Consider the following 26,387-nt stretch of genomic DNA (forward strand, 5'->3'; position numbering starts at 1 on the left):
GTCTTAGATTCAATTATTTCTTTTTTTTTTTTTTTTTTTTTTTAATTTTTTTTCAACGTTTTTTATTTATTTTTGGGACAGAGAGAGAGACAGAGCATGAACAGGGGAGGGGCAGAGAGAGAGGGAGACACAGAATCGGAAACAGGCTCCAGGCTCCGAGCCATCAGCCCAGAGCCTGACGCGGGGCTCGAACTCACAGACCGCGAGATCGTGACCTGGCTGAAGTCGGACGCTTAACCGACTGCGCCACCTAGGCGCCCCAGATTCAATTATTTCTAACTATCTCCCGGGTGATACAGATGCTGCTGGTTCAGCAACCACACTTTGAGTTTCAAGGAATTTAAAGATTTGAAGTTCCTTTGAATCATCAAAATAAAAATTTATTTCATGGCATATTAATTATATTTTATTGTTTCCCAATGCTTTGAGAATCGGTATGCTATATATTTCAACTAAAATATTTTATCAACTAGAACACCGAATGTACCAGAATATTCTATTCCTTCACCCAGGCTGGATTATAAAGTGTTTACTGCAAGAAAAACCTGAAGGAATTTTGCCTTCAATCAAAGAGTAATTTAGGCTTCAGGAGAATTATTTTCCAAACTCTAAGGGAAAGTAATGATGATATTAACTTAAGAAAAACGTGTTAAAATTACACTTACCACTTTTTCAGGTTTTTATACTGACTCTTCTGTCATCTAGGGAATTCGTTACATGGAAGAGTAGAGCAGGAGACCCAATGACACACTTCAAAATGAAAAAGCATCTTTTCACATCATTCGCATCTGGGAATTCATTTATGCTTATGCTTATCAGAGTGTCCAGATGTTGAGTAGCAAAAAGTAACACATTCACATGTGATACAGAGCAAAGACCTATTATAAGGCCCAAAGACAAGCTATTTATAGCAGTAGAGACTAAAGTGACCCATAAATAGACTGCCATTTACTTGTTTGTTTTGTCTGGGGTCCATTTAATGGCATCTGTCAGTAGTACAATAGCTAATGCCCAGCAATTATTTCCATCATAAACCTCACCGGGAATGAGAAATGCAGTGGAACTAGATCCTCTGGAATTGATTCCCCCCCCCCCCCATTAGTTAAAATATTCAGTGAAGGTGTTGGGTTCTCCCCTACTCCTGTCTACACAAATAAAGTATACACATTTTGATAGCTAAATATAGGGGTGGCTGCAGTCAGGTAAGCATCCAACTTCAGCTCAGGTCATGACCTCACGGTTTGTGGGTTCAAGCCCCCCGTCAGGCTCTGTGCTGGCAGCTCGGAGCCTGGAGCCTGCTGCGGATTCTGTGTCTCCCTCTCTCTCTGCCCCTCTTCCGCTCATGCTCTGTCTCTCTCTGTCTCTCAAAAATAAATAAACATTAAAAAAATTTTAAATAGCTAACTATGAATGACAGCTTTATATGTCTCTATATTCTACAGAATATAACATCTCAGAGTAGTGGAAATTATGGCAACTTGAACGAGAAGAAAATGAAAGAAACTATGATAACTTCAATGGGAACAGAGCACCTGTTACCCACACAGTAGGTTTTCAATAAATGTGGATTTACTGCCTTGAACAGCCTTAAGACTGATTTCTAGGCTTGCAAAGACTGACGTGGATTGTGAAGATAAGGGTAGACTAAGAGTGGGGAAGCAGGTTCCTGGTATCTCCGTCCTGGATCTCAGGGGTCCTGCAAGACCAGTCTCCTTCCTCCTCTGCAGATCTTTCTCTAATGTCCCAAATTATCTACCTTTAGTTTTAGTGCTTTAGGTTCAGGCATTGATGATAGCAGGTGCTGTAGTACTTAGATATTGGTATATTAACTTTGAGATTATTATCGTTAATAACATCTATGTTGGCCAACATTTATTCAAGGCCAACTATGTGGCAGATTTCAAACAGAGAACAAAAGGTACTTTCACCTCAGCTGAAGTTTGAAAAATCCGGAAGAGCTGGGGTCATGTTTTCAGTTCCTGACCAATGAATGTGGTCAGAGGGATGAGAAGTTATAATTGGCCCAGTTTGGGCCACATGATCTCCCTGTTGGCAGGGAGGGTGTGTGGGGAGGGTGGGGAGAAGAGGCTAATAAAGTTCAGCAGACCTCAGTAAAACTATATATTTTGAAGAATATTTCCCAAAGAAGGTCCTTGCTTTTCTGAAAAAAATAAATAAATAAATAATAATAATCATGTCCAGCATAGCTTTGGGCAAGTTACTTTATTTATTTGAACCTCAGTGGAAGAGTTTGTATGATGGAGTAGAATTAGATGCTTTCTGAGGGTCCTTTCATATCCCAAATCTCTAGTTTTCAGTTCCTTTTTTTTTTTTTTTTTTTTTTTTTCAACGTTTATTTTATTTTTTGGGACAGAGAGAGACAGAGCATGAATGGGGGAGGGACAGAGAGAGAGGGAGACACAGAATCGGAAACAGGCTCCAGGCTCCGAGCCATCAGCCCAGAGCCTGACGCGGGGCTCGAACTCACGGACCGTGAGATCGTGACCTGGCTGAAGTCGGACGCTTAACCGACTGCGCCACCCAGGCGCCCCTTTTCAGTTCCTTTTTTTAATGTAGCGCTTTATAAAATGATTTCATACCCAATCCTGATGAGCAAGCCAAGGTGATGCTATTTCACCCACATATTCGGTGGAGAAACTGAGCCTTACAAAGTTAATTAATTTGCTGCAAAATCATTCAAATGTCAAGTGGCAGAACTAGGACCAGATATTAAGTCACTGGATTAGTTTCAAAGAATTCCCTTTGAATGCTTCCCACATTAGTGAAATTAATTTTCTTCATTCCGTAATGACCACTAACTAATCTCATGGGTAGCAAACTACTATAAATTAAGCTCGAGTTAATGGGATAGTTTTGATGGATTAAATCTTGGGCACTGGAAATTTTTATTTTGTTGCCTTCTCAGAGATGCTGCAACTGTTCATTAAATATGATTCCTGTCTTGCCGGCGGGAGGTACTGGAAAGTATGGCTTGGGGAAGGAAAAGCCACTGCAAATTCAAGTTGAAAGAGGATGCTTTTAGGAAGGGATTGAGGAGAAAACTGGGAGGAACTGATCGTTATCTTCCAGCTCACAGGCACTTGATATTGTGCCTCGAAGCTGATAGTTGTTAAATAAGTCACTATTGTTTGTTTTAAGATTTCCTTAAATAAATATTTGCACCACGCAATCAATGGAGTCTAGAAAGTCAATGGGATGTGTTTTATTTTTAACAAGCCTTAAATTAATTGTATATCCTCTGCATCTACAAACATCTATTAAGATAACACTGAGAAACAGTTCAGAGCTCCTGATGCTCCTACAGAAGCACGTCAGTCTGGCTGATTTCTAAGACCGAAGGGGAAAAGAATCCTTGATTAAGAATGTGTAAAAATAGGATTCAAAAGTCTTAATGCACATGCCTTTGGTCTGCCAGTTAATGAAATTTATCCTCAAGGAAATAAATATGAATAGTAAGAGGATGTTCACTCAAGCATCTCTTATAGTAGGAAAAAACTGGGAACAACTTAGATGGAAAATGATTTAAGAGAATTATAGTACTTTCATAAAATAGAATATTATGTCATTACTTAAAATGATGTAGCCAAAGAATACTTAGTGACAAAAACATCCACAATAGCATAATTAGTAAGAGCAAGGGCTCCAGAGTTGGCCTGCCTGGATACTGGTTGTAGCTCAACCAACTCCCTGTTGTATGACCTTGAACAATTTATTTGACCTTTGGTGCTTAATGGCACTTAAACGTAAAATGGGGCTAACAATAGTACCTGCCTCATAAGCTTGTTGGGTGAACTGAATGAGGTAATATGTAAACTGCTTAGCACAAAGCCAGTCACTTTAATAAGATTATAAGACAGGACAATGTTTTCTTTCTTTGATAATCTGTATTTCCTACTTTTGGGGCCTGCCATTATGTTGATTTGGTAATGAAGAAGAAAATATAAAAGTTATCTTTTAAAAAAATTATCTTGAACATTTTAATTGTGGTATAATAGACATAGCATAAAATTTGCCATTTAACCAGTTTCTTCCTTCCTTTCTTTCTTTCTTTCTTTCTTTCTTTCTTTCTTTCTTTCTTTCTCTTTCTTTCTTTTTTTTATGAGAGCGAGGGAAAGAGAGGAGAAAGTGAGAGTGCACAAGCCTGTGCTAGGTGGGGAGGGACAGAGGGAGAGGGAAAGAGAGAATCCCAAGCAGGCTCCCCTGCTCAGCGAGGAGCAAAACAACGGGCCTCGATCTCACAACCCTGGCATCATGACCCGAGCTGAAACCAAGCATCAGGTGCTTAACTGACTGAGCCCCCCAGGCGCCCCATCTTAACCATTTTTAACTGTACAGTTTAGTAGTGTTATATGCATTCACGTTGTTGTGTAACTAATCTCCAGAACTCTTCCCGTCTTGCAAAACGCCACCCATTAAAAAACTCCCCTCAGCCCCTGGCAGTTACCACTGTAAACTCTCTGTCTCTATACATTTAACTGCTCTAGCTACTTCTTAGAAGGGGAATGTATGGTGCTAGTCTTTGTGACAGGCTTACTTCACCTAGCATAATGACCTGGAGGTTCATCCATGTTGTAGCACATGTCAGAATTTCCTTCCTTTTTAAGGCTGAATAATATTCTAGTTTATGTACCTGTTACATTTTTGCTTATCCATTCATCCGTTGATGAGCAATTAGGGTGCTTCTACTTTTTGGCCATTGTGAATAATGCTGCTATGAGTATAAATATTTAAAAGTTGTTTTTTAAAAGAAAGAATAAGCTCCCCCTGAATTTCCTGAAGCTCGTTAGACGTAAGTAAACAGGCACCACAGGTGATTGACATCCTAGATCTGTTCTTTGGCTCTGAAAGTGCTTCAATCTTTAAATCATAGATTAATCAATGAATACAGTTGACTTTTTGTTGGGTACTTCTTCTTCTTCTTCTTCAGTTCTAAATATTTCAGAAGATTTTATGCGTAGTTGAAAGTAACAAGGAAATAGAAAACTAAGAAGGCAGATTCTGCTTTTCCTCTCAGATTCAGGAGAGTCAGAGGGAGTCAGCCCAGGGCTCATTTTGCAGTTCTTGTCAGAGTTCAGTCTTCTGTCTTCTTTCTTGCTCTTCTTTGTCCTTAAAGCTTCCACCCCCACCCCCACCCCCAACCCCCCATTAAAGCTCTTTTCACGGGACAAGGTGGTAAGGTGGTTGCTGGAGTTCCAGTGGCATTATTTATGCTTATACTCCAGCCATCAGGAGGAGGGAAGGGAAGGAGGAAGAGCACGTCCCTCCTCTAAAGATGCTTTCCATTCTATCCTATGGCTACAAGTTCCTCATGGGGTCACTATCTGTGAGAGGCTGAGGAAAGTGGTGTTTATTGCTGATAAGCCGTACATGCACTGCACAGATTAGGGGCTCTGTATTGAGGAAGAATGGATACTGGAGGACAGCCAGCCTCTGTACATGTTACCTAGCATCCTGGTGGTATACATTGTTACGTAGGTAGTGTTGAACAGTTTTTCTTTGAGTCTATAGATCATCTCAGAAAACAGTTCTGAGGCAGTGGTGACATTCTCTGCTATGTTGATGTTTGAACGGATTTGAACAATTCAATGAGACTGATTTAAAATCTTATAGGAGGGCTCATGCAATCTAGGACAAAATGAGCACGGCATTAGCTTACTGTTCTGGTGCCTAGGGTTGGGTCGTGCTTCCTTCAACTATCCCCCACTTCGGATAGATAGACAGGGCTGCGGCTATGGTGCCCATGAAGCTGGTGATTGGGCAAAGTTGGTTTGGGGAGTGACTTCCCAGATAGAATGTAGGGTAAAGGACCCTTCCTCAAAGTTATTCTCTATAAATGAGCAACATGGTGCCTTCCTAATGATGGAGTCAAATTTATGTCTGATGTTTATAATCTCCAGTATCAAAATGAGTTATTTATTAAATATTTTAGATATTGATGGAGATTAAAAAACATCTTTGAACAATAACCACTTTTGTTGTACTTGTAGAACTGGAGAATCTATGACACTCCAAAACAGGTGTGTTGGCTCATGGACGTTTAAATGAACAAATGCTACATGAAACACGTGAACCTTATCTCATTACTCATGAGGTACCATCATCCTTGAGGCAAGAATTGAGTAAGGTCGGAGGTGGGTGAGAGCCAGGGAGGAGTAACAGGGAGTTTATGTACTACGATATTATTTCAAAAATTAAAAAAGGGGTGCCTAGGCGGCTCAATTGGTTAAATGTCTGACTTTTGATTTTGGCTCAGTTTCCAGAGTTCAAGACTTGAGGAGTCTGGCTCTGTAGCTGGCTGGGCAGCTCACTTGGGATTCTCCCTCTCTCTCCGCAACCCCCCCTCGCTCGCACACTCTCTGTCTCTCTCAAAATAAATAAATAAACTTAAAAAAACCCTAAAAATAAAGAAAAGTGATTTTGTTATTTTGATAACAAAATAACAGCAGCTGTGTCTCAAAATGCCTCGGTTCTATCATCTTTATCAAAATGCCCTGCTTTAGAAATGGATAAACTCTTTTAGTGAGTTTAGTCGTACGAAAAGAACCTTAAGGTTACAAATAATGAAGAAAATGATTAATTGAGAAAAGATCAGGCTAATCACTTAGCAGTTCAATCTTAATAATGATCATTTAAGTAAAATAGAACAATGACACTGAAAGGATGCTTTTGTCATTGTCCCCACTCTCCCCACCGGCCACAAAAAAGTAATTTCAGAGACTCTGACTTCTTGGAATGACAGGAGAGCCCTCTGGCAGAATCTGGAGGACTTCTCACCAGCTACAATGGTGCCCACCCCTTCCTGAAGGAACAGAAACGAAGCAAAACAGTAGCAAAGCCCAGAAGAGAGTACAGTTAGTTCTTTAACATTTTAGTCTGGTGATCTAAGAGTATATTCACTGTACAGCTGCTAAGCTAAGTCGTGGTCTGCTTTTTATGGTCTTAGAATTTGTGTCTTTGCTGCCAGTTCAGTTCAATAGATTTTTGAGTATTGCCTCAACTCTGTAATTTTAATTTTCATTGTATATAAAACATCCAGTGGTGCTTTCCTATAATTCCTATGACTTAAGAAGGCAGAACATTTGTAATGGAAAGCACCATGTCTGAGAACCAGAGGAACTTTGTTGAAATGGGCTATGCCATTAACTAGCTGTGTGACCTCGGGAAAGTCATTTATCTCTTAGCTCTCAGATTCTCATTTTTAAAGTGAAAGGGCAGGAATTTGGTTTATATGATGTCTAAGATCTCCAGTGCTTAAAAAAATAGTTAAAAGCAACATTTGTACTTTCATTCCAAGCAGAATTATGTAGCCATTACTAAAAAGGTTGAGAAACGGATTCATGTGTATTATGCATTGTATCGTCCAAACCCTTTCAAAAAGATGTAGTGGAAATGATGCTCTCCCATATGATTAATAATGACTACATGTGCAGATTGCTGAACATACCTGCAGAAATAATTTCCTTTCTCCAGAAATGTAGTTTGGTTGTTTTATTTTATTTAGTTTTTATTTATTTACTTATTTTTTTCATCTGGCTGTTTTAAAGAAGAATTAGGCACTTACTCCATGGTAAACTTTATACTGCTCATCAGGGGTGGATTCCTTAAGTGCTGCCGGTAGATTCCTCATGATTTCCCAGGTTTCCCACAGCTCCTGCTCTACCAACAAATAGAGCCAACTGGGTGGCTGCTCCCCATTCTCTATCAACCACGTGACTCCTGGCTGTTACTCTCTGCTCTTGCCAGATTGTGCTTCCCCTACTAAAGCTTCCCCTTTTTTCAAGGCTCAGCTCCTGTGCCACTTCCTCCAGGAAGCTCAATTTCTTCTTTCTTTAAACTTCCACAGCAGGGCGTGTTATCGCCTCCTTTTACACAGTCATGCCCCTTGATCTGTGGTTTCGCTCTCTGCAGGTTCAGTTGCCAGTGGTCAATTGAGATCCTGAAGCAGATGATCCCTCCTGACGAATCATCAGATGGTCAGTAGTTGCCTCACTGAAGTCATGAAGCCTGCGTCATTCACCTAGCTTCATCTCATGGCATAGGTGTTTTATCAGCCCGCTTCAGCAAAAGAAGGGTGCATATAGTACCATAAGATATTGAGAGAGAGCATATTCACAGAATTTTATGATAGTATGCTGTTATAATTGTCTGATTTTATTATTAGTTATGGTTAATCTCTTACTGTGCCTAATGTAAATTAAACTTTATCATAGTGTGTGTAGGAAAAAACATAGTATATATAGGGTTTAGTACCATCTGTGGTTTTAGGCACCCACTGAGAGTCTGCAGACAAGGGGAAACTTCCACATTCATTCCTACCTTGTACTGCCTTCATTTACACACATGCTTTATCTCCTTCACTAGATGGTAAACTCCTTAGGAGCACCACCCCTTATCCTTATCAAGTCTAAAAGGCGTAGCCTGATGTCTTTTATAAAGCAAAACCTTCACACATTTATGGAATACTTTCGGCCCTCCCTAGTGGTTGGTATCACTATTCCTTTGCCCTGCTGCCTTTTTGATGGATCTATTTGTTTCTATTTTTAGGATGCTGGTTCACATCATCTCTTTGGCTAAATTATATATTAGTTGGATTTTTCACTGCAACTTCAGTATCACAGTTTTGCAAGAGATGAGGAGAATTTCTCCTACCACAGGCCTGATTTCCTTTTAGTAAGATTAGGTGATATATTTTATTGTAAAGAGGACGAGACAGCACTTTATCTGAGAACGGAATGGGTCATGAGTTAAGCAATAGTCTTTGAGCCCCATTACCTCCTTTCCTTGAAAAATGCTATAAACAAAGCCAAACATTCATTGTCTTCTTTCGATTTCCCTCAAGAGCATTTTGGGATTTGGGTGGTACCACCATTCGTTTTAATTGTGAAAGCAGATTTATGTGTCATTCAATGAGGCCTTCTTTTCTTTCTTTTTGGACCCTGGAATATCTCAGCTTTGTGTAGATAGAGACCAACTGGCAGCTGATAGACCTTCACTTGAAGGGGTAGTAGCAGCAGCAATGAATGTGTGCAGGAACATTCTGGTAAGTCCTCTGGGGAGTCGGATGCTTTGGGGAGTAGGGTTTGCCAAAGGCTTCTGTACATCTTTCACATTCGTAAACTTACAGACAGATGAAAATGTTTTTCAGGTGGTTTTTGGATTTGTACCTACAGAGAGGGTTTCAATGCATCCCAAATCACCTCGCCCCTTGTTAGACAAAGGCCACACACACCTAGATTCCATCATGAAGAATTTTGTCATGCAAACCTTTGAGGGTGTGTGGCTGGTGCCAGAGAAGGCACATCAGAGCAACTCACAGGCCTTCTTCAAATTTCCTCTGGTTCCTTAATGTGTGTTTATCCAAATCTACTGCTTAAGTCTGCAGCGATAAAAGGTCTCTCAGTCTCCCCATTATTCTGTGTTTCCCTAGTTAAGTTGTGATTAACATCTTTTTCTAAAAACCCCATGCAGAGAGAATCTTTTTAGATTGAGAAGATAGTGGTTTCAACGGATTGTGCTTATCTAGTAATAAAAGTTTTTATTTTATTTTTTAATCAGTCACTATGAATTGGGAGGTAAGATTGGGTTTGGAGGGTTTTTGTTTCTTACAGTTTCCCTCTTTATGGTTAAATACGTTAAACACATTCTGATTTTCAAGAAGCTGCCTGGCCACGGCCAGTTTTTTGGTGAGGGAGGGGGGACCCCCAAAAGAGCCACACATCATCTTTCTTTTCTTTTAACTTTTCTACTAAAAACCTGTTTTGAGAGGGAAATGGAGCGTGCTAGGCTAATGACAGCTCTCCCTTCCCTTATTTTTTCCCTGTCGGAGCAGTGTGCTCCAATCAGCTCCTTGATGTGCGGGACGTGGGCAATGCTGCATTAAAACATGAAAACACATAAACAGCACCCCTCACTCCCGCCCCAAGCGCGGAGGGGATAAGATGGAACTAGACTAAATGTATTAGCAAACAGACTAATTCATTTTCAAAGATTTGGTTTCTGGGGCTGCAGACAACCCACTTCGCCGGGAGACTAAGTGCGTCCCGCTAAGAAAAGTGCTTGGCTAGGCAAAGATTGTCTTGGGGATCCTCCCAGGCGGGTCTGCCAGGAGGATAGGCACGCGGGACCCGGTTTCCATTCTTGGGGGGAGGAAGCCGGCAACCCACGGTGAACTCCGAAGACAGCTGATTATCAGATTCCAGCCCAAGCTAAATGTTCCCTAAATCCCACCCCGCGCCTTCACAATTTGGTTACAAAAATTCTTCTCCATTGCAACCCCTCTTTGAGCAGAGGCTGGGTGCTACTGCTTGGGCAGAAGGCCGCGATTCCGGCGGAGGTATCCGCGGGGCGTGCCGGACTCGCCGACACCCAGGGCTGCAGAGGCAAGAAGGGCGCCGCGAGGCTGCGGCGGCGACAGAGCTGCGAGCTGCGGAGTCCCTGGTGGCGCCCCCCGCCAGAGATAAGCCGCCCGGCGCGTCCCTCCCTCTTTCGCGGCTGAATGAATGATTAGTCAAACGGCACCTCCCCGCCCCTGTGCGCCAGAGGTTGGAAGGGAGGAGTCTTGGAGCGACTGTTCTTTTTTAAGGGCGAAAAGCGTTCGCCTCTGTGCTTTTATTAATCGACCTTGCCTGTCGTTTCAACTTCTGTCCTCCCTAATGTCACCACGAGCAGACACTTAAGCACTGAACACTGATGTCGGAGGTGCCTCACCCCTGTGTCCGCTCAGCCCAGCAGTCCACTGCCGCGCCCCCGCCAGAGGGAAGCAAAGCCGGGAGTGAAAAGTTGCTGGGCCCCTCCTGCGCCCCGTTTGTCGCTCCTTCCCAAAGCTGGGGCACCTGGGAGACAGCAGGGTGGTGAGGCGCCCCTATCGCCCCATTATCTGCTCTCTCATAAGGTTGGGGCACCCGGGCGTGAGCAGAAGCGGTGTGGCATTCCCCGTTTAGGGAGGGTTTCCCCGGGAAAGGGAGGAGGCACCGAGCGCGCCGGGCCGTGGAGACACGCCTGCCCGGCTCGGATCCGCGACCCGGGGCCGGCGGCCTCCCTGGAGGGGCTGGGGAGCGGGCTGGACGCCCGGCTGAGACGTGTCCGGGGCGCGGGGTTCCTGCACCCGGGCGCCCCCAGCGGGTTCCGGGCGGCGGCCGGTGCGCCCCCGTCTTGGGCGCGGGAGCGTGCGCGCGCGCCGGCCGGACGGAGAGCCGGCGGGGCCGGCGGGAGGTGGGGAGTACAGGAGTGGAAGACGCGGCTGCGGCGGCAGCGCCCGGGGCAGTAGCTGCAGCCCTGGCGGCGGCGGCGGCGGCGGCGGAGCGGTGGTGCGCAGTCGGCAGCGCAGCCTCTCCTCTCGGCCTATCTCCGGCTGCTCCGCCGTCCCCTCCTCCCGGCCCCATCTCTGGCGTAGGGGGGCCGACGACTAAGCCACTGTGAGCAACTCCCTAAAAAAAAAAAAAAAAAAAAAAAAAAACCGCATTGGAGGAGCCTGGCCGCAGGACCCCTCCTCCCTGGCGCCCCTCGCCCCTCGCTTCCCCCCCCCCCCCGGAGCCCCCCCTCCCGGGCGCCCGCCTCCCTCCTTCGCGGACTGTCTCCCGACTCGCCGGCTGAGAGCCCTTTTTGACTGCGAGCGGCGGTAGCGGAGCAGAGGCGGCGGCGCGGGACCTGCAGTCGCCCGGGATTCCCTCCAGGTGACGATGCTCTGGTTCTCCGGCGTCAGGGCTCTGGCTGAGCGTCCCTGCCGGCGCTCGCCCGGGATTACCTGCTGCGTCTTGCTGCTGCTCAATTGCTCGGGGGTCCCCATGTCTCTGGCTTCCTCCTTCTTGACAGGTAGGGGAGGGGGCGGGAGGGACCGGCCCTCCCGGACGCAGGCTTGGTACCTGGGAGCCGAGGCACTGTCTCGCCCGGGAGACCGGAGGGTGGGGAGCGAGCACCTTGGCGCCTGCCACTCGCTGGCCGGTGGGGATGAAGCGAAGCCCGCCGTGTTTAGGGGTGGGAAGGCAGTGAGTAGGTTAAGGGGTGGAGGACTGAGAAGCTGTTAACATCAAGAGAAATTCTATTGGAATTTGAGAAATTTCTTTATTTTTATTGTTTTCCTCAACCCTTGTTTTGATCCCTTCCCTTCATGTACGTATCAAGGAAAAACATTTGCGCCGTTTTCCACATACCCTTCTTTCTCACTCTACAAGGTTCCGACATAGCTTCTGTGTAAGGAGTGCTTTTTAAAACACTGGCACTCCAGACTTTGAATTTAAAGAAACTGTCATATTTTAAAAGGGTAATATCAGCAGGATATAATAATGATATGCTTTCAGGCAGGTGAAGACCTCAGCTACTATTCTGAAGGACATACTTTACTGACACCTGGTGCAGAAAAGAAAATATTGAGTCCGTTTCTAAGAGAGGAGGAAAGAAGATTGTTTCAAAAAGTGATTTAAACTCAAGATTATATGAGGCAGATTCATAGAAAGGCCTGTTCATTGCCACAGTCCTGAATTTTGTTCTGCCTTAATGTCCACTTTGAAATTTTTTTTTTTTCTTATATGGGGATATGTGTTTAGTTGAAATACCTTCATCAAGGAGGAGGAGTATTAAAGAGTCAGTGAAATGCTTGGATTTGTACTTAAGTCATCTGAGAGCAGAAAATCTGTTTATATATGACAGGCTTTTTTTTTTAAACCTCAAATAAAATTATTTAAAATAATTATTTCTGGGGGGATTTGGTTTTGTTGAGTTTGATAATTTAAAACTCATTAGAGATTTCTGAATCTGGGTAGTTGCTTCAAAAAGGATTAGTGTAAAAATTTAAATGTTTGCAATAATGCCATTCAGTGAGATTGAATTTTCCCCTTCACTTCAGGTTCTGTTGCGAAATGTGAAAATGAAGGTGAAGTCCTCCAGATCCCATTCATCACAGACAACCCTTGTATAATGTGTGTCTGCTTGGTAAGTATGGAGATCAGGTAATGTGAAGCCCATCGCTCCATTAGACAAGGTGAATCCATTAAATGTAATAATATAACCAGATCTTAAAAATGGTTTTTAGTCATTACAAAACTGCACATAGCTGGCAAATTGAATTCAGTTGAATTTCTTTGGGATTCTTATTTTTGACATCATCCTTATAGAAATAAAATTAAGATGGGCTTTGTGAGGCATCGTCTCAGTGATAAAATTACCGTTGGCACTGTCTGTTCCCGGAATGGCTGTTGCCACCAAATCATAGGTGCCCCCACACTTTCTGCCTTGATTCTGTCGTCTTAGTGGGAAGATGAGATAACGTTTAAGTGTAAAAGTCGGGGATAAGATATCCCTGACAAGGGGAAAGAGAGGTGACAGTCACAGAGAACAAACATGAGGATGAGGTGTAATCTTGGATTTCTCTGCCTGTGATACCCTAAGATCTCCAGAACAGTCTTTATATTTCTGATCTGGGAGCATGAGTCAGAAAGGACATTCTATCCTTAACAGAGAATGACACTTGGCTGTCAGCTGCTTCGTTAACACTGGCAGTGGCTAATAGACTAAAAAAAAAAAATTTGTTTCCATTTATTTTGGTTTAATACTTAATGATAAGATCTAATGAGTAACCACATGGGGGAGATTAAGTTATATGAACACGAATTTCTGAGATGAAATGTAGACTCACAAAGAGCAACATATTTGCTGGACAGTGTTTTACATGCCAATCACTTTTAGCAAAACTTGGTTAAGAACTACACATCACAAAACCCTGTTGGAAACACATTAAGGCAGTCAAATGCAAAGCCCAAAAGTGATAGATGACTGCTAGTTAACAGATCAACATGCTGTATGGAACCATAGAAGGGATTCTTCTCAATTTAGGTGAAAGCCAAGCCATCTGGGTTTAAACTACCCAAACTTTCTCATGACAAGGGATGAGGTCAATGTTGCAAAATGATAAATGAGTGAAGGTGAATGTCTGTATCAAATGATTATCAGGTTCTGAAGACTAAGGGAATCAACAGAAACAGAGGTAAAAATACATTACATTTGCTGAGATGGTAAATGTTGTTACCTTAATAAAAGAGAGCCAGGAAAGGGGCTCTTTAGATTTTACCAGTTCCCGTGTCAGTTAGTGATCCTTCACTAAATGACCTGTTGAAGTTTTGCATTTAAATTTTGTCTCCATTGTATATTTACAAATGTAGTGGGGGGTGGAGGGTGGGTTGGGGGAGTGATAACCTTCCCTTTTCACTGATCTTATCTGTATAAAATGAGTAAATTATTTTATCTTAATCTCTTAAGATTTTAGGGGACATTACTGAATAACATTTAAATGTGCTCGGAGCTCCACATGTGAAAATAGTGTTTTTCTCTTTGGCAGTGTTACTACTTATAAAGTTTAAATATACAGTTTGCAAACTGTTCCCGAATAACATTATGAAAAATTCTACACAGAGCAATCCCCCTTTTCAGTATTCTCGTTAGGGTGGAAAATAGTGCTTTTCTTTGAGAGCACAGCCTTACTGAAAATAAGAGAGTTGTTAGAATCCTGCTGTTTTGAAGCTAAAAGAATGAATCAGAAGAGAAAAGAAGCCTCAGTTGGGATTCAAGTGGGAATGATTATTTATTCTAAAAAGTATTGATTAAGCTCCGAAGGATAGCAAGTTCATTTATATCTTCAACATTTGAAGGTATCTGCCTTGAGTGAGAGCTGTTAGATATCCTTTTATAAACATGTGAAGTCCTGACTCTGGCAATCCCATTCACTTGTTATTCCTAAGATGTCTTGAGCTCCTTCAGGAACTGAAAGGTTCAGTGATACGTTCTCCCGACCTTTGCAGAGGTTTAGGATTATGGGACCCAAGCTGTCATAGTCGGTGCTTCCAAACATTTGTAACGACTTGATAAAATTGAGAAGGAATAGATGGATGGCCACTTCTCTATTTGTGTATGTTCTGGTAAGTTTCTGAGGGATCTACTGCAGTCCTTGGATTTCAAAGCACCCCAGACTGCAGTGAGGCTGGTTGGCATTGTATACTTAGGTTGGAAGGTAGCCATTTTTAGCAGATAGATAATATCAGTAACAGCAACATTTACGAAACACTTTATTTGCTGGCACTTACCTAAGCCCGCATTATTTAATTTAGCCATCACAAAAGTCCTTTGAGACCTTTTACTACCCCCATTTTACAGGCAACGAAACTGAGGCTAAAGAGTCTTGTAGCTTGTGAAGTTCATATTGTAGTAGATAGAGCTGGAATTCGCTCTCGGTTTCATCTGCCTCTAGGGCACCTACCTATAATCAAGTGGAACAGGCTATTTGCTTAATTAAAGGTGTGAAAAAGCAAGGAAAAAATACGAAGATTGTTGAATCATTTTACTTCTCGGTGCTGCTTGAGTTATTTTGTTTTTTTCTTTTGAGTCTTTTTGGAGTTCAGTTAGCTAACATTTGTTAATCACATTATATGAAAGGAAAATCTCGTTATGATTTCAGCTGACCTGCAGGGAGCTTTGGTTGTGAGCCGGTTTTATGTATGTACATTAAGAGGGTATGTAATAGTCAAAACTGTACTTTGGATAAAGAAAATAGTCATATTTAGTTTGTGTTGGTCCAGCCTTTTGGCAGAAAGGTACCTAAAGCTGAGCACAAGTTCATATCTTATTTCATAACATGTAGAAAAAAAAAAAAAAGGCTAACCTCAACGTATGCTTAAAAAAGACGTAAAATGTTACAGTTGGGAGGAAATAGGTGGCATGAAGTCCTGTATGTAATTACAGTGTAAAAGCCTGAAAAACCCCACAAAATCAACTTGGCCTGATTTAAACCTTTAAGCTCCGAAATGTTTTAAAGTGGAATGAGCTCATTTCTGTGGGAATTTTGAGGATGACAGCGGGCACGGTGGCCACGGCAAGCAGAACTGAATAATCGTATTCTCATTTATCCTCGTCTGCTTCGGCCCAGCATCTTGCCAGAATCCGCTGTGATCCAAGAATAACCTGTCTGTTACTGGTGATGGATATAGTTTTAAAGTGTAGGAGTCAGAAAAGCTTCAGTTCATCTATTCAAGGGGAAGGTGAAAGTTGGACCACTGTCATGAAATTGAGGGAATCCGGTAGGCAGTTTAGATCAAAGATGCCAGTGCTCCATTGTTTAGTCAGAAAGCAAAGCGTGGCTTTCTTCCGCCTTAAAAAACGGGCTTTTATGGGGCTGAGGAAGGAAGGCTCAGACTCACTGCTGTTTTGTATGATTTTTTTCCCCCTGCTTGCTGGAATTTTTTTTTTTTCCCCCAGAATGCCTAGGAAAACACGTTGGTGCCTTTCCTGAAGTACAGCTGATAAGAGCCAGCCATGCTCAGATAATGAATCTAAAACAATTCTCTGGATCTTTTGGGCATTGCCACGTCCACCAAGTGTGACTTGAGGTGGCACTCCTACTTCTTGTCCCTTTTCCACCTAAGTGTCACATAGAAGGAAATGGCACCAGCCAATGAGTTCGGCCCAGTCCTGGAAACCTGAGAAAACTTTGGAGGCCGGGACTCAGAAAACCAGAAGTCAGTCAGAGCTTAGTTTGGCATACATTTTGTTCAGCAAAAAACATTATTCTGAGGTTTAAATTTCCTCTTTTAAATCCGGAGGTGCAATGTAGAAATGGACCCTCTGCTCATAAAAAGCAACGTGAAATTTGGTGTTACAAGAAGCGGGCTCCACCTGTCTTAGAGTCAACCAAGTGGTGAGAACAGGGGAGACTTTGTCTGCTGTCTTCTACCTTTTAATCACAAAAGTTCTCTGTCACCAAAGAAGTAGCTACCAGCATCTTCGGTTCTCTGGGATGCCTTATCTCCATAACATCCTCATGTTTTTTTTTTTTATTGTTGAAATTAACTGGCTAGAGAAGAGATATCTATTATCTGAGCAAGTGTTAGGCACATGTTGAGCATGAGAGAGATAATGTTACATCAGGATTTCATTGTGTGTGTGTGTGTGAGAGAGAGACAGAGAGACAGAGAGAGAGACAGAGAGATGGGGGTGGGGAGAAAGAGAGAAAGGAAATATGAAGTAGTCCAGATGTGTTCAGAGAGATACTGCCCTTAGTATATGCACATATACATAGATTTGCATAAGTTTTTGAAAATTGTTTCATATCACATTTATCACAGGTGTTTCGATCACTAAGGAAGTGGTCAGGATTTGTTTGTTTGTTTGTTTTCTGTTTAGAAGGTGTTGTGATCAATTGCCTTTCCATAGAACAATGTATTCAATAGAACAGTTTTAAGGGAAGTAACTTATTTCTAGCATTGTGCTAGCAAGTTCACCAGTACTACCTCTGAAGCAATTATTTCTACCCATGCTTTACTGAGGCTAAGAGAGGCAGAGCAAATGTCCTGAGGTTACATAGTTACTAAGAGTCAGAACTGGGATGTGAAGCCAATTTCGTCTCCACTAAACCAATTTGCTCTTACTACTTTTTTACTTTTTCTTTGTTTACTATTTAAAGACATCTTTAAGTACTTCTAAGAGCTTCAAAGAGTTATTTCAACCTCTGTGAAGCTGACATAGGCTCTCTTCAGGGGTGGTTCAAGTGATTTTGGTCTGGAATTTGGAAGACCCTTTCAAAGGAAGACCTGCAATGCAGTGAGCTTTTTTGTCTGGCATTGCATCATATTTTGGCAAAGAGCTTTGAATCTGGCATCAGATGGGCCTGGGTTCAAATCTAGGCTCTGTCTCTAACTGGTGGTAAACGTGGGAAGGCTATCTTACATTTCCAAGGCTTGGTTTCCTTATCTGGAGAGTGGGATGAATGTTAATACCAAGCTCAGAGATCTGCTGTGAGAATCAAGTGAACAACAGCATTTAAGGCTTAGCCCTGGGTTTGGCATCGAGCGAGCTCTCTAGAATGATTCATTGTTGTTGTTGTTGATGATGACGTTATTGTTTAAATTCTTATTTCCTCACATGGAGTAGGATGCAAAGTTTCATCAGAAAAGGGAAAAAAAAAATAGAAGCAGCATGGGGATAATGATGCCAAGCCCACCCATCGCTATGAATGAACGGGGCTAAGTCAGGAACATTTGTGGGGTTTTCTATCCCTCCAGACTTGGACTGGGCCGATCTAGGCTGCTTCCTTATTGGTCCAGTGGTCTGTGAGCCCTGGTATAAGTTTTCCCCTTGCTCTCCATTAAACACTAAAAAAACTTTCCATGGAAGAGGGGCCTCGTTTTTCTGCAGAGTATTTACATCTCTATGCCTGTGGGGTCACCTTCACTTGTACTTTTATTGGCAGAGGGATAGAGTTGGGACTCAGGAGCGCTGTAATTCTGGAAAAACTGCCTAGTGGTCTGGCAACATGGGGATTTTCCTGGCCCGCCTCGTGGAAGTCTCTCAACCCCGTTCCAGACCTGAGTGGGTTTTTGCCGCCCATTTAGTCGTGTGCTCCCCTACCTCATTCCCATCTCGTCCACATCCCATTTTAAACATGGTCTCTGGTCTTTCAACTGCGCATCAACAGTAAACTGTGTTTTAAGTCTAGGAAATGATGCTGAAGAAGGGGAGCCCTTCTGTAGACTGGGGTACAGCTATGGCGAAGGCAGGAGAATCAGACAGAAAAGCCAGGCAAGGCAAAACAATGGAAAAAAAGGTCCGTTCATAAAAAATTTGTTGAACAAATAAAGGATATCACTTTTTCGCACCCTCTTCTGTGGCACTTCTGTCCAGCTGATGGTATATTGACTCTTTTGTGATAAAAAGAATACGAATAACACCACCTTTCACGGTACCGGGAGGTCAAGTGTGCTTGTTGAACTTAGTTAAGATCAGCAAATGAGCTGAGTGTGTATTTTAAGACCTCTCGATTCCCAGTTCTAATTCTATAAAACAGTATTCAAAGCACTAGGGATAGCAGGTTATAATTTCAATAATATTATTCTTTCTTCCTTCTCTCCACACTTCATTCTCCCCTTCCATTTTATTTTATTATTTTTAGCCTTTTCTGTGTTTGAAGCATTGTGTTGGTTGGGCACCTTGGGGAGGCAAAGACCAATAGGACAGACCCTTGCCCACAGTCTAATGGGGGAGAAAGACACATGCATAAATAAGTTCCACAGGAGTGACAGAAAAGCACTATAATAGACATGAACCCGAGCTGAGGCAGCTGTAATTGAAATCTGACTGGACTATCTGGGACCTCGATGGGTAGAGGAAAGTTTGTTGTGGCAAGGCATTGTTGAAGGAAAGGCACAGAGGAGTGTGTGCCTGGGAATTGTGGAAATGGCAGAGTCCTGAGGGCCTGAAGCTCTGATAGAAGCTGAAGCTAGAAAGTCTGGTGGGAACCAGCCAGGGGAGAACCTTGAGTGCAATAATAAGGAGATCGGTTTCACTCATGTAATTGGGGGGTGGGGGGTGGGATTTCTATATTGGTGCAGCCACATGACACAGTAAGATGTGTTTTTTATAAATGCCTCTAGGAGCTTTTGTGGGGATGTTTCCAGTGTGGCAAGGCTGGAGTTTGGACAGCAGACTCTAGGGATCTGTTGTGGTCAGTCGAGAGCAAGCAGCCTGGAGTAGAAGGGGCAGTGAGAATGGAAGAAGATGTTGGGGTAAACCAATGTCGCTTGTTCTTCTGAATTTCTTTAACCACCTTCCAGTTCTAGAATATGTGGATTAAAAGACTCCAAGCCACGCCCAGCAAGACAGTAATGAAATACGGTGTCATTAAAGTGGCATGAAATGCTATGGTGTCTCTGTAGCAGTCACTTTGCTAATCACTTACTGTCTTGAGAGCAGGGTGCAGTCACCTGAATGGAATAGTGTGCTTCCCAGAGCTTACTTTCAAAATTCCATTTTTGCTCTATCCTGTTGCTTGACCCATTTGGCAAATTACTGCATCTGGTAGATATTACCATGATAGTATATACTGTCAGTGGTAGCACAAATTTCAGGCAATAATCAAAATTGGGTAGCTCACCTTAAAAAAAGTGCACGAGTGTGCTGAGACCCCAAGACTTGCAGAGGAAGTTTAGAGCCCATGTTGCTAGCACTTGGCAGTAAAACAGAAGTGGGGGGTGGGGCGAATTAAAGGGAATTTTGAGAGTTCTAGTCAGTGGCATAGACCATGTAGAAGAGAAGAGGTTACTGACATGGGTGCATGTCGTGAGTTTAGACCTGATGAGTTGGCCTGGATATGGATTTTCCAAGTAGAAAAGCCCAGTAGGCTCAGAAGAGAAATCCGGACCAGAGAACAGCAATTTGGTACCTGTCTACATTGAAATACACTTCAAAACTTTCGTAATAAATTATTTGTCTACGCCGAGCTTTCCATAAAGGGGCCTACAAGAGTAATTAGAAGAAGGGTTGTATTTAAGAGAAGGGTAGACAAGGGATTCAAGAGTGCTGATGCATAGGGGCACTTGTACCCCAATGTTTATAGCAGCACTTTCAACAATAGCCAAATTATGGAAAGAGCCTAAACGCCCATCAATTGATGAATGATAAAGAAATTGTGGTTTATGTACACAATGGAATACTACGTGGCAATGAGAAAGAATGAAATATGGCCTTTGTAGCAACGTCAATGGAACTGGAGAGTGTTATGCTAAGTGAAATAAGTCATACAGAGAAAGACAGATACCATATGTTTTCACTCTTATGTGGATCCTGAGAAACTTAACAGAAGACCATGGGGGGGGCTCCTGGGTGGCTCAGTCGGTTAAGTGTCCGACTTCGGCTCAGGTCACGATCTCACGGTCCGTGAGTTCGAGCCCCGCGTCGGGCTCTGGGCTGACTGCTCAGAGCCTGGAGCCTGTTTCAGATTCTGTGTCTCCCTCTCTCTCTGACCCTCCCCCGTTCATGCTTTGTCTCTCTCCGTCTCAAAAATAAATAAACGTTAAAAAAAAAAAAAATTAAAAAAAAAAAAAAAAAAGAAGACCATGGGGGAAGGGAAGGAAAAAAAAAAAAAAGGTTAGAGAGGGAGGGAGCCAAAACATAAGAGACTCTTAAAAACTGAGAACAAACTGAGGGTTGATGGGGAGTGGGAGGGAGGGGAGGATGGGTAATGGGCATTGAGGAGGGCACCTGTTGGGATGAGCACTGGGTGTTGTATGGAAACCAATTTGACAGTAAATTTCATATTAAAAAAAAAAATAAGAGAAGGGTAGAGAAGTGTAGAAACCCATGGCAGAGACTGAGTAGTTATAGAAGAAGGAGCAGAACCAGCAAAGTGCAGGCCAAGGCAGAAGAGGTTTGAAGAACAGAAAGACCAGGGGTATTAAATTTTGCAATGTTAGTCTGAAGATTCTAGGAGAATGTCGAAGAAGGACCTTTCTCATCATCTTATCGAACTATTTGAAACAGTCAGTGATGGTGCGCACCTCTCTGGTACCTGTTGCACATTTCACATGGAATCGAATTCATCATAGATGGAATTTGGTGGAACCCCATTTGATAGAAATCCAAAGCTAAGATTGCTGTAGCGATTCTGAAAATTTACTGCAAAAATCACAAATTTTCCAAACTTTGATTTGGAAAGATCTTAGCAAAAGTGTTAAATGCCACAAGAAATTTTAAAAGGTACCAAAACAAAACTAATTTCGTGGATAAAAGTAATATACTTTTCCAGACATCTTTGGAATGTTTCTATAGTTAAGGGCAAAATGGACAAGACCACACTGAGGCTTTTTTTTCCTTTTTTTTTTTAATGAATAAGAGCAACAATATAAAAGAGCCTGGCTAATATAAAATCTTACCATTATGAACTTTCAAGTTTGCTCTATTAAACTGTTAATGGTGCTTTAAAAATATTACGATATAATTTAATCCCTAAGCTAGGTCTTCAGGAAAAATATTTTCTTTCTTCACTAAATTTTCAATATCTGCTTTGTCATTGAAGTATAGCTGTGGAGTGGCGGCCCTGGTGTCTGAAATCCCGGGTTCAAGTCTCACGGGGGCCACCTGGTAGCTGTGCATCACTAAACAGGTGACTTGTACTCTCTGAGCCTCAGTCGTGAGTTCTGGGCAAATCGCAATGGTCTGTGTACCCAGCAGCTTCATCTCTAAAGAGGAATAATAATGCAGGCCCGAATCTGTTGACTGGAGCCATTATCTGAGGTGATACCTGTGGGTTAGACGTACTGATGTTTGTGAAAGGCCTTTGCATAACAGTATGAATGGAATTATTAAGGGTAAGAACCTGAATAGAAGAAAGTGAAGTGTGTGCCATAAACCAGCTTTTAGCAGATGATTTAATGCGTATATTTTTTAAGGAACAATAGTGTAGGGATTCCTAAGTCTACTCCTACTGTTGGCTTGTAAGACTTTGTGTGAGTTGCCTAATTTTCTGTGTCTCTTTGTGTTCATCATAGGGCCTTGGTCAGAACTGTGGGCTAAAACATGTAAAGTTCTTAAAACAGGGTTTGGAATATGGTAAGCACCTCCAAAATGATACTGCCACTATCTAAGTGCTGTGCAATCACTCCCTCTGCAGTGCTTTTAAGAAGCGATTAAGTGGACTGTTTTTATTTCATTTTTTTAGTTTTTAATCTTAATTTATTTTGAAAGAGAGAGAGAGGGAGAGGGAGAGAGAGAATCTTAAGCAGGCCCCATGCCCGGCGCAGGGCCTGAAGACGCGAGGCTCCATCTCCCAACTGTGAGATCATGACCTGAGCTGAAATAAATCAAAAGTTGGACGCTCACCCAGCTGAGCACCCCAGGTGCCCCTTTATTTAAATTTTTGTCTACACTTATGTAATATGTTTACTGTGAATGACTGTCAGGTAGACAGTGGAACTTCAATAGAGGTGACCGCTATCTTTCTGATAAAAGATGGAAAATGCTGGTTGTATTCGGGGCTTAGGAAGACGAGTTGCTTCTCTGTTTTTCATCTTCAAAAGTTCACCTCCTTGATTGGTGCCCGTCTACAGACAACTAATCACAATGTGGCCTTCACGGCGAGGCCTAGTTGTCCTTTTTCGGCACTTACCGTTGAGTCAGGAGGTGGCAGGTGGGAGGCAAAAATGTAAACTTAATTACTGAGTGGACCCTCTGAGCCTGGCACTCCTGAGTCCCCTCCAATTGAGACTGTGACTCTGACCAAGCACAGTCACTCATGCATGCCCGTGGTGGGGGGCCTCATCCTTTACAGGCTAATCCCAGATTCACTGATATGACTGGATTTGACACGTGGGCCCTACAAATCCACGCAGCTTTGTAGTTTGCAGCCAGTGGTCCCATCAACTCCATGGACCGTGCGTGTTGTCTTCTCTTCAACAGCATGCTCTGTGTTGTAGTGCGGTTACCTGGGTGAATTTATGTCTTAGGAGATGAAGTCTGCAAGTCTAAGAACCTTGTCCAGTCATCTCTGCAAGCCCCATAGCTTCAGCGAGAGGTCCGCAACCTTGGGACTTAAGTAGGAGTCAGGCTGGAGTTTCCTGTTTATAGTTTGGGTTGTTAACACTTGGGCTAGTTCCCCCCCACCCCCAAGAATGGAACTCCAAGTTCCAGAACATGATTCTCCCAGAGAGTTTGTCACAGAAGGTCAGCCCTCTCTATAAAAGACATCCTAAATAATCATTACAAAAACACACTTTTCCCTTTGAAAGAATGTACTCATTTGAAAATTTAGAGTCCTATAGACATTAAGACCTGCTTTTCTTTGTGACAAAAGGAACATTCTCTCTTATAGAAATATCCTGCTGTCAAAGGCAGCAATGTGTGTGACAATACAGGAGGTGTGAGAGGGAAGGATCTGGGATTATCTCACTCCTGCTCTCAAAAGTCACAATGAAAAATGCTTCCCCCATCCTTGTAGCTGCTGGTCTGGGTCATTTCCTCCCCTTTTAGTGAGGCTGGAGCTCCGAAACCCTGACACAAGCCCTAATGTTTATATTGGGTTTTGGATGTTAGCTCCCTTGGCTTCTGGGAGCTGACTCTGTTGAAAATTATGTTTTTCTTTTAAGGACAAAGGCCTTATTGTACGTACATGTTGTGTAGTGTAATGAGGTTTTTTTTTTTTTTCTTTTTTTAAATGTTAGGTAATGGGTGGTACTAACCCAGATCTGCCAAATGAGAAGTTCAAAGGTAGGTCTGTAACCTGAATGGCAGTTAGAAGGTTTCACGAAGGTAACTTAACAAGAGAAAATGAGGGGGCGGGACAAGTGACATCTTCACTGACCAGAGTGTGTGCCCCAAACGCCCCCCTTTGATGGAATAACCATAAAATCACTCTGGGAAAGGACCTGCAGCCTGAGTGATGGTACCCCAGAGACACTTCAAAGAGAATGATAGAGATAATAATAAAAATAATAGAGATAACAGCCATTCCATTTGACTTAAAAAAACAGGCATTTCCCAAATAACTCTTGTATTCTTGGTCAGCTAAATGGATTTTGGCTAGATGGTTCCTCATGGCTGCCTAGGCCATCAGGCCTAGGCTGAGTGTCTTATTTTTCAAGCCTGTGCGGTGGGCCTTTTTGGTTGTGTTGCTTGGTCCTTTTCATCTGGGGGTGACCTCAGGAAACTATTCCGAGAGAGCCTGGGCCTGGACCACAGAAAAAAAGGCATGAAAACCAGAAGGGCCAAAGCTGTTCTTGTATTTCTTTGGGCCTCGGTGAGAGGCATTTTTGGCATCTTTATCTTAATTCTTTTCCTTTCTCTGTAAACATCGCTTTTTTTTTTAAAACCTATCTTTCCTAGGTTCCTCTTTGAGAAATCTGTGGACCCCGGCAATGGCATTAAGATTCCTTTAACCCCTCACTGCTTTCTTTTTAGCAAAGTAATGACATCTGCATTCTTTTTCGTATTTATTCTTAGAGCTTCTTACTGGAAAAAACCGGAGTGGGGGTGGGGGGGAATTCCTTTTCTATTTCATTTTCTCCTTAAGCAGAACTATTTGAGGGGAGATATGACAGTTGCTCCCTCTTGGGTCAGATGCACCTGCATTGTGTCTGTGGTCTGTGGTGCTTGAAGCTTCTGCCTCTGGGAAAGCCTTGCTGTGCCGAATTTGACTGCTTCATTCCATCCCTTTACCTTTCAGAAATTCACAAATCCTAGAGGCCCTCACAGCCTGCTGGCTGTCTCCTGCCTTGTGGATTTATAGTATAAAAGCAGTAGCATCAAGACATCTCACATAGCAGTGTTTCTTGGTCTCGGTGGGGATACTATTTTCCTGAATGAGAGGACGTGAAAGATTAATCAGATATTCTCCCACTCGAGAGCGGCCGCGTACCTGTGTTTATGCTCCTTGGGGGGAATGGGGGCTGTTGGAATTGCAATTGCGATGTGGTGATTTCCTGTTTTCAAGCACATGTGAAACGGTGGTTCCGTGCCCAGTGGGACCCACCAGAGGTTGGCTCACAGTCCCATTAGCACATAGGTGAGCACTGGGATGGAAATTCCTTTTCCCCTAAGAGGGAATTGGGGAAGAGCTGAATGGCTGGGATGGGGGCAAGAATGTGCCATTTTTTCCCAGTCTTATTAGTCCAGGGGTGGTTTCTGTTGGAGGAAGTAGCCCTTCGTCCTCCTTCCTGGGATGTGCTGGGAATGTATATACCAGAGAGCAGTGGCTTCCTTTTTGTTGTGAATGCTTGTGTGTGTACATGTAGGGGAATAGTTGGGATTTATTAAAAAAAAAAAAAAAATATATATATATGTATGTGTATGTATGTATGTATATGTATACATATATATATGTGTGTGTGTGTATATACATACATATATATATATATATATATATATATTTGTTTTATATAAAGCATACACTGGACAAGGGCAAAGAGAAACTTGCTTAAAGTAATTTACACACTATTTGGTCAAGTTACAGACATACAGGGTTCTCAGATTTTGGTGTTTGATTGAAGCATATGAAAATTTTGATCCTTGGTGTTGACCTTCAGAAACAGCAATTTTTGTGGTTCAACATAATATATACTTTGAACATCTTAAGGCTTTTTCACTGGAGATAGTTACCCTGACAGGTTATTGCAATGTATCTCAATAACGCAGCCTTTACATTAAGGGTGAATTTATACTGGGTTCATAAACTAAACATAAAATGTGATGGTATAGTGAGTGAAACTAACACCTCTCAATCTCTGAACCCCCGACTCTGAATTAATGGCTCTTGTGTACATCCTCAGACCCCTTCTGATGTGGTAGGGGTAGAAAGAGAAGCAGTATTCATTTACCTTAGTACCAGTGAGAGGGAATACATGGTATTCTCTGAAGGAGGAAAATGATTGATGGTCATTAAACTCAGCACATATTTATTGAGCATTTATGTTAATAATGGCCTGAGGCACTATGAGATTGGAAAAACACTTTTTAAAAAAAATGAACAAAAAATTAAATTATGTTCCAGATGGTTTTGAAGTTAGATGTCTTATATTGCTCTGGAGTTCTTTGAAAATTGATGAACTTCTGCTAGCCATGGG

At 42.6% G+C, this 26,387-nt stretch overlaps 2 protein-coding genes across 3 annotated transcripts in view; one reads left to right on the forward strand and one right to left on the reverse strand.

Moving 5' to 3' along the window:
• Window positions 1-10,724: 10,724 nt before the first annotated feature.
• Window positions 10,725-12,844, reverse strand: LOC144614846 (uncharacterized). The gene is made up of 2 exons (XM_078440671.2): window positions 11,765-12,844; window positions 10,725-11,447 (listed from the first exon to the last, which is right to left on the reverse strand). The coding sequence occupies exons 1-2, from the start codon at window positions 11,804-11,806 to the stop codon at window positions 10,725-10,727; spliced, it is 765 nt and encodes a 254-aa protein (XP_078296797.2). The 5' UTR covers window positions 11,807-12,844.
• Window positions 11,443-26,387, forward strand: part of BMPER (BMP binding endothelial regulator) — a 246,746-nt gene continuing 231,801 nt past the window's right edge. Inside the window, exons 1-2 of one of the 2 annotated variants that reach the window (XM_060632862.3) lie at window positions 11,443-11,832; window positions 12,863-12,948. In XM_060632862.3, coding sequence (XP_060488845.2) covers window positions 11,700-11,832; window positions 12,863-12,948 — 219 coding nt within the window. In that variant the 5' untranslated portion in view covers window positions 11,443-11,699. The remainder of the gene's footprint in view (window positions 11,833-12,862; window positions 12,949-26,387) is intronic. The other variant, XM_060632865.3, reaches the window with a different exon arrangement.

Source organism: Panthera onca, chromosome A2 (assembly GCF_046562875.1).
Source record: "Panthera onca isolate mPanOnc1 chromosome A2, mPanOnc1 haplotype 2, whole genome shotgun sequence".
NCBI classification, from domain to species: Eukaryota; Metazoa; Chordata; class Mammalia; order Carnivora; family Felidae; genus Panthera; species Panthera onca.

Excerpts from the sequence above, each read along its gene's own strand:
- LOC144614846 (XM_078440671.2), bottom strand. The coding sequence starts at position 11,806 with ATGGGGACCCCCGAGCAATTGAGCAGCAGCAAGACGCAGCAG. Across the intron at positions 11,448-11,764 it reads GCAGCAGCAAGACGCAGCAG|GGAGTTGCTCACAGTGGCTT; the intron begins GTAATCCCGGGC and ends TTTTTTTTTTAG.